This window comes from Bufo bufo, chromosome 6 (genome assembly GCF_905171765.1).
Source record: "Bufo bufo chromosome 6, aBufBuf1.1, whole genome shotgun sequence".
NCBI lineage: Eukaryota > Metazoa > Chordata > Amphibia > Anura > Bufonidae > Bufo > Bufo bufo.
In genome coordinates this window covers 6,685,235-6,703,375 of record NC_053394.1, presented here as the reverse complement: position 1 = coordinate 6,703,375, position 18,141 = coordinate 6,685,235, and the positions used below count along the sequence as shown (strand labels likewise).

The window sequence follows — 18,141 nt, the reverse complement described above, 5'->3', positions numbered from 1 at the left end:
GTCTCCTGGAGTGGTCTCTGGCTCTATATAGTTTTACAGTTGGAGGATGGGGAAGCGCAGTACTAGGCCGTGTTTGACTGATATGTCATTAAAGGGGTTGTCTGAGAGCTGCCCCCGTCAGTCTATATTTTCCTGGGGTAATGATGATGTGCCGTACATCCACTTGTCCACTGAAGCCAGTCAGTGGCCTTGATGGTGATGCTCGCCGCGTGGCCACAGGGGCTGCAATTGCTCCAGGAATATAAATAAAGGTTGTAGGGGACAGCTGGAGCGGCGGGGGATTGGAAGGGGTTGTCCGGTCTGGGGCATTTATGGCATAGCCAGCGTGTCTCTCGCTTCACTTCAATAGCTGTCCGCCGCGCACTGGGCAACTATCGGAAGTGTTATTGAAGTGGACGGTGAGAGCCACGCACGGCCACCCGTCCACTCCCAACCAGGATTAATGGGGCTTGGGCCAGAGGTGGGACCCGCATCCATCCGACATTTATGGCTATAAGGCTCCTAGATGAGACGACCCTTTAACGGATGGGTTATGGCTGCTTTTTTGTACTTTATAACTGTTTCTGCAGCGGAAGTAATTTCTTCAGTTCTGGGACCACCCCATTAAAGCGATTCACTTGAAGACCCTCCATCTTGTGTTGCCATGCAGATTTATCTGTTCATTGTGCAGTCATTCACCGACGCTGACCGATGAAACGGTGCGTGTCCATCTGAGTATAATAAGAAATGGTTACTATCAAATGTTCATTTTTCTAAAGATGGTGGCCACTACGATGGCGCGGTCGGTGCGGGAGAGGTTCCTGGTTAATGTGTTGGAGCCGCAGCTCATGCAGACGTAAGTATCCTTAGTATCTGTAAGTATCTGTAGTTAAAGGGACGGCGTCCACGTTATTCTGGAAACAGTAGTAGCTTCGGCTTTAATGCTGCGCTGACACTTGGTGTCGCCAGATCCAGAGGAAGGATAATCGTTATTACAGGGCTTTTCTGCGTGAATTAGGATTAATCATTGTCCGATCCTCATTGTACCTCTGCTCAGTCTCAGTGAATGGAAATATCACTTCTTGTATCCAGCGGCCCGAACCCTGCTCTCACAGCTGATGGTTTGCTACACTGTATCCAGTCTAGGCGATCCTCAGTAAACTAAGCACAGCAGTAGTACAGATTTGATATAATGTATCAGTGCCGGTAAATTGTCGTCACTTTCTCAGGTCGGAGATCGGGATCCTGACGGCCACCTCCCTTCTGCATAGGATTGTGCGCCAGGTCACGTCTGAGGCTTTGCTCGAGGAGATTGTCTTTTTTCTTCTGGGAGAGCAACGAGAGCCGGAGACCCTGAGCACCATTCAGAGCGTCCCATTACGCCATCGCCTCATAGAACATTGCAACCACATATCGGACGAGGTGAGGGCGCGCCTGCTCTTTGCAGGATAGTTCCATATCCTTCTAAAGGGGTCAGCAACCTCCGGCACCCCACCTGTGGTGGAACTACAACTCCCAGCATTCTTGGCTGTTCTCAGAAAACCTGTAGAAGTGAATGAAGGATGCCGGGAGCTATAGTCTCACAACATCTGAGGGGGCGTAGGTGGCGGAGCCCTGTCCTAAAGGTAGATGATTTTTAAAGTGGAAAAACACTTTAAAATCTGAAACAGAACTCGGCTTAGGATCCGAGGTACTTGTCGGAACCGAAGCCGAGTTTGGTTTCAAGTTTTAAAGTGTTTTTCCACTTTACCGAAGTTATTCAACAAAGTCAGGCGAGACTTCATGAATAACTTACTTCGGCTCATCGGAGCACCTTTGTCAGCCCCGTTTTAATAGACGAATAAAGTACTGAAAACTTACAGTGGCGAGTGCTACATCTTCTGGACTTATATTGCTGTGCACCACCAAACTACATTATATACAGCCCCTGTATTCAACAACACAATGAGGTAGTGCTAACGATTTCTCTTCTCTCTCTTCATGATTAGTAATATGTGTTAGATTTCTAAGTATAGAAAAAAAACATTTTTCTCTATGTGGTAAATCTATAGCTTTGGTGGTAATTGGTCAGTTTTTTTATGTAGAAATCCCAGGTTTTAATCTTGGGACAGACTTTGATTTTTTTTTTTCCTTTGGATATTTTTTCCTTTCTCATTTGACCCATAATAAAAGGCTATAGTCTTATCATATTGAGAATAATGTTTTTTATGCTTAGAAAGCTAATACATATTGCAGTTTTTTTTATAATCCTACTAGGGTTGTTTCAATACCAAAATTTTTATTCTTTTTCAATACCATAAAAAAGTAGTGCGATACTCTATACCGTTCGATATAACGCGAAAAAAATAAAACACCAAAAAAAGCTGCATGCATTCCGCATTTTATAGAATATCTGGCACATAATAGAACAGTCCTATCCTATTTTTTGGGGGGGGGGCAAGGTGACTAATAAAAAATAAAAAAAATGGTGAATCGCCCAGTTTTTTAATTTTTTTTGTTTTCACCGCATAAGAGATTTTTTAATATTTTGGACTTTTTGAACGTGGCGATATGTAATATTTTATTTATTTATTGTTTATATATTTTATATGTAAAATTGGGAAAGGGGGTGATTTATACTAATTTGGTGTATTTTTTTGAAAACTTTTTTTTTTTTTTTTTTACAGTTTATTTAATAACTATTTCCCCCCTTAGGGGCCAGAACCTGGGATCTTTTAATCCCTTGTCCTATTCACCCTAATAGAGCTCTATAGGGTTAATAGGACCTCACACTCTTCCTGCTGCCCTGGGCATAGTGCACACAGCAGGATGGAGCTGAACATGGACGGCTTCAGTAGCGTCCTGGCTGCCCCAGGATTACACTGCTGGGGCTCCGATCACAACTGCCACCAATGAGAGGAGTTTAGGGGACTCTGTGGCCACTGCCACCAACGATTTTAATACTGGAAGGGCGCACTGCGCCACCAATGTTTTTAATACTGGGGGGAAGGGGGCGCACCAGTGATAATTAACGTTTAATATACAAATACAGCCGGCGGCAGAAACACATTGCTGGCACCTGACCTCTGACAGGGCGCTGCGATCAGCGGCAGTTAAACCCTTAGGTGCGGCACCTAAGGGGTTAATTGCCTCTGATCGCAGCACCCTGTCAGAGGCAGGGTGCCAGTAATGTGTTTCTGCCGCTTGTATTAGTAATGTATTAAACGTTAGTTATCATTGGTGGCCACAGCCCCTCTGCGCTCTCAATGGTTGCAGCGGCACAGGGGGGAGGGAGAGACGGCTTCCTTCTCCCCGTGCTGCTGAGGGAACATGGTGCACGCTGAGAGCAGCGTGATTCATGTTCTCTGATACTGGGCTGTGCTACGCACAGCCTAGTATTGATGAAAGGCAAATCCCGGTATCGTATCGATACCGGGACAAAAGTATCGACTGGGTATCGAAAGTTCGAAACCCGCAACAACCCTAAATCCTACATTGTCCTTGTGACTAAACCAGTAATATGTACGTTTCTAAGCATAAAAACACGACTGGGTTAAATGAGGGACGGAAAAAATAACAGAATCTCTACATGCAATGCTGACCACTTATAACCAAGCTATAGCATTACCACATAGAGAATGATGGTTTTTCTATACTTAGAAAGCTAACACCTATTACTGGTTTCTTTATAATCATATTTTGTGCCTGTGAATAAAGCAGTAATATGTATATTAACTTTCTAAACAGAGAAATCTACCCTTCTCAATGTGGTAATGCTATAGTACATAGTGTGTCTGGTATGTACGTGCTAGGACACAGCTCTGCCCTCAGCATGCTGATATCTAGCCCCATCAAGGAGAGGGGGTGTTACACAGCAGTGCTCTAAGGATTCAGCCCGCCCCCCTGGTGCTCCAACTGCTCATTTGCATATTAATAAAAACACATATCTCTGCAGCTGTTTAGCATACAGACCAAAGAAAAGTACCATTTTAATCAGCATGCTGATCACTAGCAGGCAGTATGCCTGGTTTATTAGGGTTGATCATGCTGACAGAGCCTCTTTGAGATTTGTTGTGGATTTCTGGGATATCGCAGCAGAAACCTCCCGCCATGTTTGAATCCACAGTTAACGTGGATGAGGTTTGTAAAATGTGTTTTCTTCTGTATGGCTTCGGGGCAACAAATGTCAGCCAGTCCCGAGTCTTCCTGTGCATCGCTCCTTGTAATCATCTCTTTGCCCACAGATCAGTATTATGACGCTGCGGCTGTTCGAGCACCTACTACAGAAACCCAACGAGCACATCCTATATAACCTGATCCTGCGAAACCTGGAGGAGAGGAACTACACTGAGTACAAGCCCCCGTGTCCGGAGGACAAGGACGTGGTGGAGAACGGGCAGATCCCAGGAGCCGTGTACGTCTCCAGTCTGTGGGACCCTCACTCTCATTAGTTTCAGATGATTTTCTCAGTAACCTGATTAATGTTCTCTCTTTCTGCAGAGATCTTGAAGAAGATCCGATATTTACAGACATCTCTCCGGACAACACTTTATCTAAGGAGTGGTTGAGCGCGTCCCCTCCCATTACGCCCGATCATCAGAGAACTGATGGTAAAACCGAAGTGCACAAAATCGTCAACAGGTGAGTGCAGGAAGCTTGCGCCCCTATGTAAAATATCCCTCCATCAGATCTCTGCTGGTCTTCATCATGAATTAGTGTCACCCATTGCAAAATATATAAAAAGAATAGTTCAGTGTCCTCCAGCCTTACAGAAAATGCAGACATTAAAGCTGCGAGCACTGTGTCCTCTGGTGACGGTGGAGTCCTACACTTCTCCCTGGTCTTTTACATTGGCTAGGAGGTTGCAGCCTGCTGTACCATTGCTGTACTTGTTGATTAACCCCTTAGTGATCGCCAATATGCCTTTTCATGACTAAGGGGCCATCTTTTTGGGGTACACATATTTCTGAATGTATTGTCTGCAGCATCCCCCCATAATGTATAACATGTCTGCAGCATCCCCCCCCCCGGTAGTGTATAACATGTCTGCAGCATCCCCCCCCCCCTGTAGTGTATAACATGTCTGCAGCATCCCCCCCCCCTTTAGTGTATAACATGTCTGCAGCATCCCCCCCCCCCTGTAGTGTATAACATGTCTGCAGCATCCCCCCCCCCTGTAGTGTATAACATGTCTGCAGCATCCCCCCCCCCCTGTAGTGTATAACATGTCTGCAGCATCCCCCCCTGTAGTGTATAACATGTCTGCAGCATCCCCCCCCCCTGTAGTGTATAACATGTCTGCAGCATCCCCCCCCCCCCCCCCCCCGGTAGTGTATAACATGTCTGCAGCATCCCCCCCCTGTAGTGTATAACATGTCTGCAGCATCCCCCCCCCCCCTGTAGTGTATAACATGTCTGCAGCATCCCCCCCCCCCTGTAGTGTATAACATGTCTGCAGCATCCCCCCCCCCCTTTAGTGTATAACATGTCTGCAGCATCCCCCCCCCCGGTAGTGTATAACATGTCTGCAGCATCCCCCCCCCCCCCCTGTAGTGTATAACATGTCTGCAGCATCCCCCCCCCCTGTAGTGTATAACATGTCTGCAGCATCCCCCCCCCCTGTAGTGTATAACATGTCTGCAGCATCCCTCCCCCCCTGTAGTGTATAACATGTCTGCAGCAATACCCCCCCCCGGTAGTGTATAACATGTCTGCAGCATCCCCCCCCCCTGTAGTGTATAACCTGTCTGCAGCATCCCCCCCCCCCCCCTGTAGTGTATAACATGTCTGCAGCACCCACCCCCCCCCTGTAGTGTATAACATGTCTGCAGCAATACCCCCCCCCCCGGTAGTGTATAACATGTCTGCAGCATCCCCCCCCCCCTGTAGTGTATAACATGTCTGCAGCATCCCCCCTCCCCCTGTAGTGTATAACATGTCTGCAGCATCCCCCCCCCCCTGTAGTGTATAACATGTCTGCAGCATCCCCCCCCCTGTAGTGTATAACATGTCTGCAGCATCCCCCCCCCCCCTGTAGTGTATAACATGTCTGCAGCATCCCCCCCCCCCCCCCTGTAGTGTATAACATGTCTGCAGCATCCCCCCCCCCCCTGTAGTGTATAACATGTCTGCAGCATCCCCCCCCCCCCCCTGTAGTGTATAACATGTCTGCAGCATCCCCCCCCCCCTGTAGTGTATAACATGTCTGCAGCATCCCCCCCCCCTGTAGTGTATAACATGTCTGCAGCATCCCCCCCCCCCCTGTAGTGTATAACATGTCTGCAGCAATACCCCCCCCCCGGTAGTGTATAACATGTCTGCAGCACCCACCCCCCCCCCTGTAGTGTATAACATGTCTGCAGCAATACCCCCCCCCCCCCCCGGTAGTGTATAACATGTCTGCAGCATCCCCCCCCTGTAGTGTATAACATGTCTGCAGCATCCCCCCCCTGTAGTGTATAACATGTCTGCAGCATCCCCCCCCCCTGTAGTGTATAACATGTCTGCAGCATCCCCCCCCCTGTAGTGTATAACATGTCTGCAGCATCCCCCCCCCCCCCCTGTAGTGTATAACATGTCTGCAGCATCCCCCCCCCCCTGTAGTGTATAACATGTCTGCAGCATCCCCCCCCCCTGTAGTGTATAACATGTCTGCAGCATCCCCCCCCCCCCCTGTAGTGTATAACATGTCTGCAGCAATACCCCCCCCCCGGTAGTGTATAACATGTCTGCAGCACCCCCCCCCCCCTGTAGTGTATAACATGTCTGCAGCAATACCCCCCCCCCCCCCGGTAGTGTATAACATGTCTGCAGCATCCCCCCCCTGTAGTGTATAACATGTCTGCAGCATCCCCCCCCCCCTGTAGTGTATAACATGTCTGCAGCATCCCCCCCCTGTAGTGTATAACATGTCTGCAGCATCCCCCCCCTGTAGTGTATAACATGTCTGCAGCACCCCCCCCCCTGTAGTGTATAACATGTCTGCAGCATCCCCCCCCCCTGTAGTGTATAACATGTCTGCAGCAATACCCCCCCCCGGTAGTGTATAACATGTCTGCAGCACCCACCCCCCCCCCTGTAGTGTATAACATGTCTGCAGCAATACCCCCCCCCCCCCCGGTAGTGTATAACATGTCTGCAGCATCCCCCCCCTGTAGTGTATAACATGTCTGCAGCATCCCCCCCCCCCTGTAGTGTATAACATGTCTGCAGCATCCCCCCCCTGTAGTGTATAACATGTCTGCAGCATCCCCCCCCTGTAGTGTATAACATGTCTGCAGCATCCCCCCCCCTGTAGTGTATAACATGTCTGCAGCATCCCCCCCCCCTGTAGTGTATAACATGTCTGCAGCAATACCCCCCCCCCCCTGTAGTGTATAACATGTCTGCAGCATCCCCCCCCCCCCCTGTAGTGTATAACATGTCTGCAGCATCCCCCCCCCCCTGTAGTGTATAACATGTCTGCAGCATCCCCCCCCCCCTGTAGTGTATAACATGTCTGCAGCATCCCCCCCCCCCTGTAGTGTATAACATGTCTGCAGCATCCCCCCCCCCGGTAGTGTATAACATGTCTGCAGCATCCCCCCCCTGTAGTGTATAACATGTCTGCAGCATCCCCCCCCCATAGTGTATAACATGTCTGCAGCATCCCCCCCCCTGTAGTGTATAACATGTCTGCAGCATCCCCCCCCCCTGTAGTGTATAACATGTCTGCAGCATCCCCCCCCCCCCTGTAGTGTATAACATGTCTGCAGCATCCCCCCCCCCGGTAGTGTATAACATGTCTGCAGCATCCCCCCCCCCCCCCCCGGTAGTGTATAACATGTCTGCAGCATCCCCCCCTATAGTGTATAACATGTCTGCAGCATCCCCCCCTATAGTGTATAACATGTCTGCAGCATCCCCCCCTATAGTGTATAACATGTCTGCAGCATCCCCCCCTATAGTGTATAACATGTCTGCAGCACACCCCCCCGGCTCCAGGGTAAATGCCTGGTCACAATGTCCGTCACTGAAGCCGCTGCAATGTTTTCTGCTTATTTGCAGCTTTCTCTGTCTGGTTCCTGATGAAGCAAAATCTTCATATCAAGTGGAAGGCACCGGCTATGACACCTACCTCAGAGACGCCCATCGACAGGTAGTGGGGGGGCTTTCCAGGATTTTACGATTGATGGACTCGGCTCAGGATCGGCTACCCGTGTCTGATCGGCGGGGGTCTAACACCCTCCATCTACTGTGTGGTGGAAGGAGCTGGTTACTAGGGATCGGCTGATTGTCGGAGTTACCGATATTATCGGCCGATATTCATGATTTTCAGAGTTATTGGTATCGGCATCTAACCTTGCCGATAATGCGTCCAGCGCTGCTGTCAGCGCGCCATGATCCCTCAGCAGCACAGGGGAGAAGGAGTCGCTCTCTGCCGCGCTGCCAATGAGGAGGAGGAGGGGCGGGCGCACTGCGCCACCAATGATAATTAACGTCTAGTACAAATACAGGAGGCGGTGCCCAGCTTATATGACAGGAAGCTGTGATCAGCGGCAGTTTAACCCCCTCAGGTGGCGCACCTGAGGGGTTAACTGCTGCCACTGATCGCAGCTCCCTGTCAGAGGCAGGGTGCGGCCTGTGTGATTCTGCCACCGACACACCCGCCTCCTGTATTAAACGTTAATCATCATTGGTGGCGCAGTGCGCCCTCCCCAGTAAAGTCATTGGTGGCAGTGGCCACAGGGTCCCCTCACCTCCTCTCATTGGTGGCAGTGGCCACAGGGTCCCCTCACCTCCTCTCATTGGTGGCAGTGGCCACAGGGTCCCCTCACCTCCTCTCATTGGCAGTTGTGATCGGAGCCCCAGCAGTGTAATCCTGGGGCTCCGATCGGTTACCATGGCAGCCAGGACGCTGCTGAAGCCCTGGCTGCCATGGTAATCTCCCTGCTGCTGTGTGCACAGGGCAGCAGGGACAGTGTGAGATCCTATTCACCCTGATAGATCACTATCAGGGTGAATAGGACAAGGGATTAAAAGATCCCAGGTTCTGGCCCCTAAGGGGGGAAATAGTAATAAAAAAAAAAAAAAAAAAAAATATATATATATATATATATATATATATATATATATATTCAATAAATAAACGTATCGCATATCGCCACTTCCGAAAAGTCCAAACTATTCAAATATAAGAAAAAAAACGCTGTTTTTTTTTTTTTTTTTTTCTTTCAAAAATGAAAATGCACAGAATATCGGTATACGTTATCGGCCAGAAAGCTCACAGGTTATCGGTATTGGCTATAAAAAAATCTATATCAGTCGATCCCTACTGGTTACATTAACTTCAGTGGGAGCAGCGCTGCAGTATCCAGCTCTGTCCTCTACACGATGGAGGGCGCTGTTTCCAGCATCAACACTACTGCAGAACTGCTGATTGGCGGGTTGTTCGACCCCCGCTAATCATATATCAATCGCCTATCCTGGTGATGGGCTGGCGCCCGCCAGTCATATATATCAATGGCCTATCCTGGTGATAGGCTGGATGCCCGCCAGTCATATATATCGATGGCCTATCCTGGTGATAGGCTGGACGCCCGCCAGTCATATATATTGATGACCTATCCTGGTGATGGGCTGGACCCCCACCAGTCATATATATCAATGACCTATCGTGGTGATAGGCTGGACCCCCGCCAGTCATATATATCGATGGCCTATCCTGGTAAAAGTCCATCAATAGTAATAGGCTCATGTGAAGAAAGCGAACTCTAATGAAAAGCTCTGCTTCTTTCTGCCACTGCACTCAAGTCTTATGCAAGATTCCTGCTTGCTATCAGTAACTGGGAAATGTTAAAATTTGATTTGCTTGCTTTATTATTTTTCCATGTAGATTAATTAAAGCGAACAGGGACCCCGTGTCGATCACTGATGAAAGAGGAATGGTAACAGTGCGGCGGCCGCCCCACCACCTGCAGGGAGGATCAGCAGAGTATTAGTAATAGTTAGGCTGCAGTGTAGGGTCAGGGGGTCCCTTCATCCTCCCGCCCTTTGCTTACTTATTATCCCTCCGTGGTCCCGTCTGCACCTCTATGCACCTCCGTGGCTCCCCTACCTTTAATATATCCCTTCAGTAAAAGTCATGTTTTAGCTCTGTGATAGTGATGTAAGAATGTTCCCATTCATTGACGGCAAGCAGTCCTCTTGATTTTATCTAAGGATTGTGGGGGTTTGGTCTGGTCCTTTCATTGCCATCATCTGCTGCGGGGACCATGTGACGGTTTCACTGCTTCTTCTCCTAGTTCCGGGATTACTGTGCAATCTGCCTGCGCTGGGACTGGCCCGGCACCGCCAAGCCCATAGAGAAGTGCAATCTAGAAGCTCCGTTCTTCGAGGGGCATTTCCTGAAAGTTCTCTTTGACAGGATGGGTCGGATACTGGATCAGGTACTGTTCAGACCTCCGATCGGCTCCAGAAGGGTCACTTACTGCAGATCGGTGCGCACATGTTCCTGCACGACGACGGAGGGGGTCAGCGAGCCGCACTATAGGGGCATCACCACTGGGCAGGCCTAATGTGGGGGTCATCTGCTGTGGGCACAGGTTGTTACTAGAGACATAGGGGGCGGGTTTGTGACCATGATAAGGGGCGGGATTTGTGGCCGTGTTAAGGGGTGTGGCTGGGGCGGGGCTTATAGCTGATGACCTCATTAAACTGCCGCCGCTTCTCCCCGCAGCCGTACGATGTGAACCTGCAGGTGACGTCGGTGCTCTCCAAGCTCGCTCTCTTCCCTCACCCTCACGTACATGAATTCCTCTTGGACCCCTACGTCAACCTGGCCCCTGGGTGCCGCTCCCTCTTCTCGGTCATCGTCAGGGTGAGTTCTTTCTCGGACACAGCGGGACAGAGATTTAGAGAGAAAACTTGAGACCCCAGACCCTGATATGAGGACGCGCCCCGGTATAGGTCCCCGAGGGTCATCTAGGGAATACACCTTCCTGCACAGCCCCTATAGATAAACCAGTATCGCTCCTGTGCCCTATACACGAATCCTATAGAACCTGCTGGGGGTGTACGCACTATATACCGGCGTCCGTTTCTATAGGGGAATAGAGGTCCTACACGTGGGGGGGGGGGCTACCATTTTCTACAATCAAGATTCGCCCATAAGCTTGAGAACCATTGGATTTTATCCCGGTCGCCCGTCCCTCCATGCAGAACGCGGGTGTCTTGTCTTCCACGTGCGCTTATGCAGTTTTGGTGCATTGTCACCAGCGCATGTGAATACTCCCTAACTCCTATTGCTTTCAGTGGGGGCCACCTGTGTAATGTTACTGGTTGTGACCCAGCTTTCCCAGTAACTGATAACATTTAATAATTTTAGAGACGCATTTATCAGGGGGAGATCTCGGTTATAGAGAGGATGCAGACTCCATAGTGAATGTTCTAGGAGGATGAGGAGCGTAGTCCTCACAGTCTTGGTGTCTTTCCCGTCCAGGTGGTTGGAGATCTCATGGTGAGGATTCAGCGGATCCCAGACTTCACCCCTAAACTCCTGCTGGTGAGGAAGAGGTTACTGGGGCTGGAGCCCGATGGTCCAATGTAAGTGCGTGCCGCCATATCGGTCCCCTACCTCCTCGTGAACTTGATGCCTCCCTCACTCTTGTATCATGTGGCAGATCTGACAACCCCTGTGAGAGTTGTAGTTTTGAGCATATTAGTTGTCACCCCTATTTTCTAGCCTCCTGAACAGCAAATTGACCTCGTCACGCAGCATGTCGCCTACCTGCCCCAAATGTAGGCACATCTGCCATTCATAATGATCCGAAAGCTGAGGAATAGTCATGGCGGCCATATTGTATTTCACTCAGCTTTCCCAGATTCCAGAATGGTAAAGCGGTCTAGTTCCATGATACGCGGCCAGGTCGTTATCTCTAATAGGTAACACCTGGCGGTATTTAAAGGGCTATTCCCAATCTTGTAATGATCGCTGGGATATAACATCACTCTATGTGATGGCTAACCTCCGGCACTCCGGCTGTGGCGAAACTACGACTCCCAACATGTACACTTCCTTGGCTGACCTCCGCAGTGTGAGCGCTCTTACAGTAGAGACCTCCGCAGTGTGACCGCTCTTACAGTACAGACCTCCGCAGTGTGAGCGCTCTTACAGTACAGACCTCCGCAGTGTGACCGCTCTTACAGTAGAGACCTCTGCAGTGTGAGCGCTCTTACAGTAGAGACCTCCGCAGTGTGACCGCTCTTACAGTACAGACCTCCACCATGTGACCGCTCTTACAGTACAGACCTCCGCAGTGTGAGCGCTCTTACAGTACAGACCTCCGCAGTGTGAGCGCTCTTACAGTACAGACCTCCGCAGTGTGACCGCTCTTACAGTACAGACCTCCGCAGTGTGACCGCTCTTACAGTACAGACCTCCGCAGTGTGACCGCTCTTACAGCACAGACCTCCGCAGTGTGACCGCTCTTACAGTACAGACCTCCGCAGTGTGACCGCTCTTACAGTACAGACCTCCGCAGTGTGACCGCTCTTACAGTACAGACCTCCGCAGTGTGACCGCTCTTACAGTAGAGACCTCCGCAGTGTGAGCGCTCTTACAGTACAGACCTCCGCAGTGTGACCGCTCTTACAGTACAGACCTCCGCAGTGTGACCGCTCTTACAGTACAGACCTCCGCAGTGTGACCGCTCTTACAGTACAGGCCTCCGCAGTGTGACCGCTCTTACAGCAGAGACCTCCGCAGTGTGACCGCTCTTACAGTACAGACCTCTGCAGTGTGACCGCTCTTACAGTAGAGACCTCCGCAGTGTGAGCGCTCTTACAGTACAGACCTCCACCATGTGACCGCTCTTACAGTACAGACCTCCGCAGTGTGACCGCTCTTACAGTACAGACCTCCGCAGTGTGACCGCTCTTACAGTACAGGCCTCCGCAGTGTGACCGCTCTTACAGTACAGACCTCCGCAGTGTGACCGCTCTTACGGTACAGACCTCCGCAGTGTGACCGCTCTTACGGTACAGACCTCCGCAGTGTGAGCGCTCTTACGGTACAGACCTCCGCAGTGTGAGCGCTCTTACAGTACAGACCTCCGCAGTGTGAGCGCTCTTACAGTACAGACCTCCGCAGTGTGACCGCTCTTACAGTACAGACCTCTGCAGTGTGACCGCTCTTACAGTACAGACCTCCGCAGTGTGACCGCTCTTACAGTACAGACCTCCGCAGTGTGACCGCTCTTACAGTACAGACCTCCGCAGTGTGACCGCTCTTACAGTAGAGACCTCCGCAGTGTGAGCGCTCTTACAGTACAGGCCTCCGCAGTGTGACCGCTCTTACAGTACAGACCTCCGCAGTGTGACCGCTCTTACAGTAGAGACCTCCGCAGTGTGACCGCTCTTACAGTACAGACCTCCGCAGTGTGACCGCTCTTACAGTACAGACCTCCGCAGTGTGAGCGCTCTTACAGTACAGACCTCCGCAGTGTGAGCGCTCTTACAGTACAGACCTCCGCAGTGTGAGCGCTCTTACAGTACAGACCTCCGCAGTGTGACCGCTCTTACAGTACAGACCTCCGCAGTGTGACCGCTCTTACAGTACAGACCTCCGCAGTGTGACCGCTCTTACAGTACAGACCTCCGAAGTCCATAGAAATGAATGGAGCATGCTGGGAGTCGTAGTTTCACCACAGCTGGAGTGCCGGAGGTCAGCCATCGCTGCTCTATGATGAGTAGGGGCTAACCCCCACCGACTCTGAGAATGAAGGGAACGCCTGGTGCGCAGGGACCTGCAGCCCTATTCAAGTCCGAGGGTCTGGTTCCAGTTCCCTGGGGATCGGGTCACATCGCTGCACCCCCTTCATTCCCAGGATTGGTAGGGTCCAAGAGGTTGGACTCTCCCCGATCATAAAGTGATGGTACATCTTGGCCATCACTTTATACTATAGGAATAGCCCTTTAATGGCGGGCGACCAGTGTGGCCACCATTACGGGTTCAGTCGGGACTAGTACGCACCAGTACATCCTCACTCTACGTCTATCCTCAGTCTGTCGTCTCTCCGCAGTGTTGACCACATGACGCTGTTAGAGGGGGTCATCGTGCTCGAGGAATTCTGCAAAGAACTGGCTGCCATTGCCTTTGTCAAGTACCACAGCTCCACCACGCCTTGACGCCGCCCCCAGGGACCGTCCCCTCCGCACCTACGAGACCAAATTTTACGTATTTAATTCGTTTTTATGTTTGAGCAAAGACTTTATTTTGGAAAGAAGGGAAATCGGACGAAGACATTAAAGGCGTCTTCTCCGGGCTGAAGCTGCACGCACAAGAGACGTCGCACGTGGATTTACTCGCCGTTACCTTATGTGTTTTACAGAACTTTTTAGTCGTTTGGGGTTTTCCCGCTGGATGTTGAGTTTCGCATGCATGATCTTTTTTTTTTTTTTTTTAAAGACTCAAAATTGCTATGAATCGGAAGCCACTGATGATGTCATCAGATGTTCTAGTGGGCGGGCGAAGTCTGTTTACATAAAAATGCATTAAGTATTCTACCCCGAACACTTCAGATGACGGCGTCAGCAGCCGCACGGAGCAGTCGTCTCGGTTACGTCCTGTCCGCACCGTATGGAGAACACCGCACGGATTCTCGGCTTTAATACCGGACTCAAGAAAAAGCAAAAATAAAACTTTTCCACTTTTGTATTTAAGAGCGAAACCTGGAAACGCTGTCGATTTAACGGACTATTGAACCTGACGTTATGTCCGGTCCTTGTGTGACATCTGACAGCGCTGGTGGCGCCGGCGATCGCTGCTTCACGTGCTGCTCGATCCGCCATGTTCTTATTTTAATTTCTTTTTAGGATGTTGTTGGAGTAAATGTTAATGTTGGAGACGAGAAGCTTGTAAGAAAATAATATATTCCACGACCGGATGTCAATTATCGGCATATTTGCTTTCTGTATATATGTAATGTATAAATTGTATTATACGTGCATATAAAGTCATTACCAGGAGCTCGCGGCTCGTGTCTGTGCGCGACTCTACAGGCGGATCGCCCGCTGCTCGTCTGTATCTCACCCGGTTCAGAGGGTTCCTGCTTCATCCGACATCGAGAGCCACAGCAACAAAACACACATAAGAGACAAATCTCAAATTCAGTGCAACCTATTACCCTGCAGTGATGATCCAGAAGAAGGAAGGCAGATCCGAGTGAGACCTCCGCAGTGTGAGCGCTCTTACAGTACAGACCTCCGCAGTGTGACCGCTCTTACAGTACAGACCTCCGCAGTGTGACCGCTCTTACAGTAGAGACCTCCGCAGTGTGAGCGCTCTTACAGTACAGACCTCCGCAGTGTGAGCGCTCTTACAGTACAGACCTCCGCAGTGTGACCGCTCTTACAGTACAGACCTCCGCAGTGTGACCGCTCTTACAGTACAGACCTCCGCAGTGTGACCGCTCTTACAGTACAGACCTCCGCAGTGTGAGCGCTCTTACAGTACAGACCTCCGCAGTGTGACCGCTCTTACAGTACAGACCTCCGCAGTGTGACCGCTCTTACAGTACAGACCTCCACCATGTGGCCGCTCTTACAGTACAGACCTCCGCAGTGTGAGCGCTCTTACAGTAGAGACCTCTGCAGTGTGAGCGCTCTTACAGTAGAGACCTCCGCAGTGTGACCGCTCTTACAGTACAGACCTCCGCAGTGTGACCGCTCTTACAGTAGAGACCTCTGCAGTGTGAGCGCTCTTACAGTAGAGACCTCCGCAGTGTGACCGCTCTTACAGTACAGACCTCCGCAGTGTGAGCGCTCTTACAGTAGAGACCTCCGCAGTGTGAGCGCTCTTACAGTACAGACCTCCGCAGTGTGACCGCTCTTACAGTACAGACCTCCGCAGTGTGACCGCTCTTACAGTACAGACCTCCGCAGTGTGAGCGCTCTTACAGTACAGACCTCCGCAGTGTGACCGCTCTTACAGTACAGACCTCCGCAGTGTGACCGCTCTTACAGTACAGACCTCCGCAGTGTGACCGCTCTTACAGTACAGACCTCCGCAGTGTGACCGCTCTTACAGTACAGACCTCCGCAGTGTGAGCGCTCTTACAGTACAGACCTCCGCAGTGTGACCGCTCTTACAGTACAGACCTCCGCAGTGTGAGCGCTCTTACAGTACAGACCTCCGCAGTGTGACCGCTCTTACAGTACAGACCTCTGCAGTGTGAGCGCTCTTACAGTACAGACCTCCGCAGTGTGACCGCTCTTAAAGTACAGACCTCTGCAGTGTGACCGCTCTTACAGTACAGACCTCCGCAGTGTGACCGCTCTTACAGTACAGACCTCCGCAGTGTGACCGCTCTTACAGTACAGACCTCCGCAGTGTGACCGCTCTTACAGTACAGACCTCCGCAGTGTGACCGCTCTTACAGTACAGACCTCCGCAGTGTGAGCGCTCTTACAGTACAGACCTCCGCAGTGTGACCGCTCTTACAGTACAGACCTCTGCAGTGTGAGCGCTCTTACAGTACAGACCTCCGCAGTGTGAGCGCTCTTACAGTACAGACCTCCGCAGTGTGACCGCTCTTACAGTACAGACCTCTGCAGTGTGAGCGCTCTTACAGTACAGACCTCCGCAGTGTGAGCGCTCTTACAGTACAGACCTCCGCAGTGTGACTGCTCTTACAGTACAGACCTCCGCAGTGTGAGCGCTCTTACAGTACAGACCTCCGCAGTGTGACCGCTCTTACAGTACAGACCTCCGTAGTGTGACCGCTCTTACAGTACAGACCTCCGCAGTGTGACCGCTCTTACAGTACAGACCTCCGCAGTGTGACCGCTCTTACAGTACAGACCTCTGCAGTGTGACCGCTCTTACAGTACAGACCTCCGCAGTGTGACCGCTCTTACAGTACAGACCTCCGCAGTGTGACCGCTCTTACAGTACAGACCTCCGCAGTGTGACCGCTCTTACAGTACAGACCTCCGCAGTGTGAGCGCTCTTACAGTACAGACCTCCGCAGTGTGAGCGCTCTTACAGTACAGACCTCCGCAGTGTGAGCGCTCTTACAGTACAGACCTCCGCAGTGTGACCGCTCTTACAGTACAGACCTCCGCAGTGTGAGCGCTCTTACAGTACAGACCTCCGCAGTGTGAGCGCTCTTACAGTACAGACCTCCGCAGTGTGAGCGCTCTTACAGCAGAGACCTCCGCAGTGTGAGCGCTCTTACAGCACAGACCTCCGCAGTGTGAGCGCTCTTACAGCACAGACCTCCGCAGTGTGACCGCTCTTACAGCACAGACCTCCGCAGTGTGACCGCTCTTACAGCACAGACCTCCGCAGTGTGAGCGCTCTTACAGTACAGACCTCCGCAGTGTGAGCGCTCTTACAGTACAGACCTCCGCAGTGTGACCGCTCTTACAGTACAGACCTCCGCAGTGTGACCGCTCTTACAGTACAGACCTCCGCAGTGTGACCGCTCTTACAGTACAGACCTCTGCAGTGTGACCGCTCTTACAGTACAGACCTCCGCAGTGTGACCGCTCTTACAGTACAGACCTCCGCAGTGTGAGCGCTCTTACAGTACAGACCTCCGCAGTGTGAGCGCTCTTACAGTACAGACCTCCGCAGTGTGACCGCTCTTACAGTACAGACCTCCGCAGTGTGACCGCTCTTACAGTACAGACCTCCGCAGTGTGACCGCTCTTACAGTAGAGACCTCCGCAGTGTGACCGCTCTTACAGTACAGACCTCCGCAGTGTGACCGCTCTTACAGTACAGACCTCCGCAGTGTGACCGCTCTTACAGTACAGACCTCCGCAGTGTGACCGCTCTTACAGTAGAGACCTCCGCAGTGTGACCGCTCTTACAGCAGAGACCTCCGCAGTGTGACCGCTCTTACAGCACAGACCTCCGCAGTGTGACCGCTCTTACAGCACAGACCTCCGCAGTGTGACCGCTCTTACAGTACAGACCTCCGCAGTGTGACCGCTCTTACAGCACAGACCTCCGCAGTGTGACCGCTCTTACAGCACAGACCTCCCCAGTGTGACCGCTCTTACAGTACAGACCTCCGCAGTGTGACCGCTCTTACAGTACAGACCTCCGCAGTGTGACCGCTCTTACAGTACAGACCTCCGCAGTGTGAGCGCTCTTACAGTACAGACCTCCGCAGTGTGAGCGCTCTTACAGTACAG

The 18,141-nt window shown here is 51.3% G+C and overlaps 1 protein-coding gene across 1 annotated transcript in view; it reads left to right on the top strand.

Annotated features, from left to right (window-relative positions):
- Positions 1-14,964, top strand: part of FHIP2A (FHF complex subunit HOOK interacting protein 2A) — a 35,517-nt gene extending 20,553 nt beyond the window's left edge. Inside the window, exons 9-17 of the mRNA XM_040435658.1 lie at positions 759-835; positions 1,209-1,401; positions 4,203-4,372; positions 4,459-4,599; positions 8,005-8,095; positions 10,242-10,385; positions 10,676-10,816; positions 11,438-11,541; positions 14,019-14,964. Of these exons, the coding sequence (XP_040291592.1) occupies positions 759-835; positions 1,209-1,401; positions 4,203-4,372; positions 4,459-4,599; positions 8,005-8,095; positions 10,242-10,385; positions 10,676-10,816; positions 11,438-11,541; positions 14,019-14,124 (1,167 nt within the window). The 3' untranslated portion in view covers positions 14,125-14,964. The remainder of the gene's footprint in view (positions 1-758; positions 836-1,208; positions 1,402-4,202; positions 4,373-4,458; positions 4,600-8,004; positions 8,096-10,241; positions 10,386-10,675; positions 10,817-11,437; positions 11,542-14,018) is intronic.
- Positions 14,965-18,141: the final 3,177 nt, after the last annotated feature.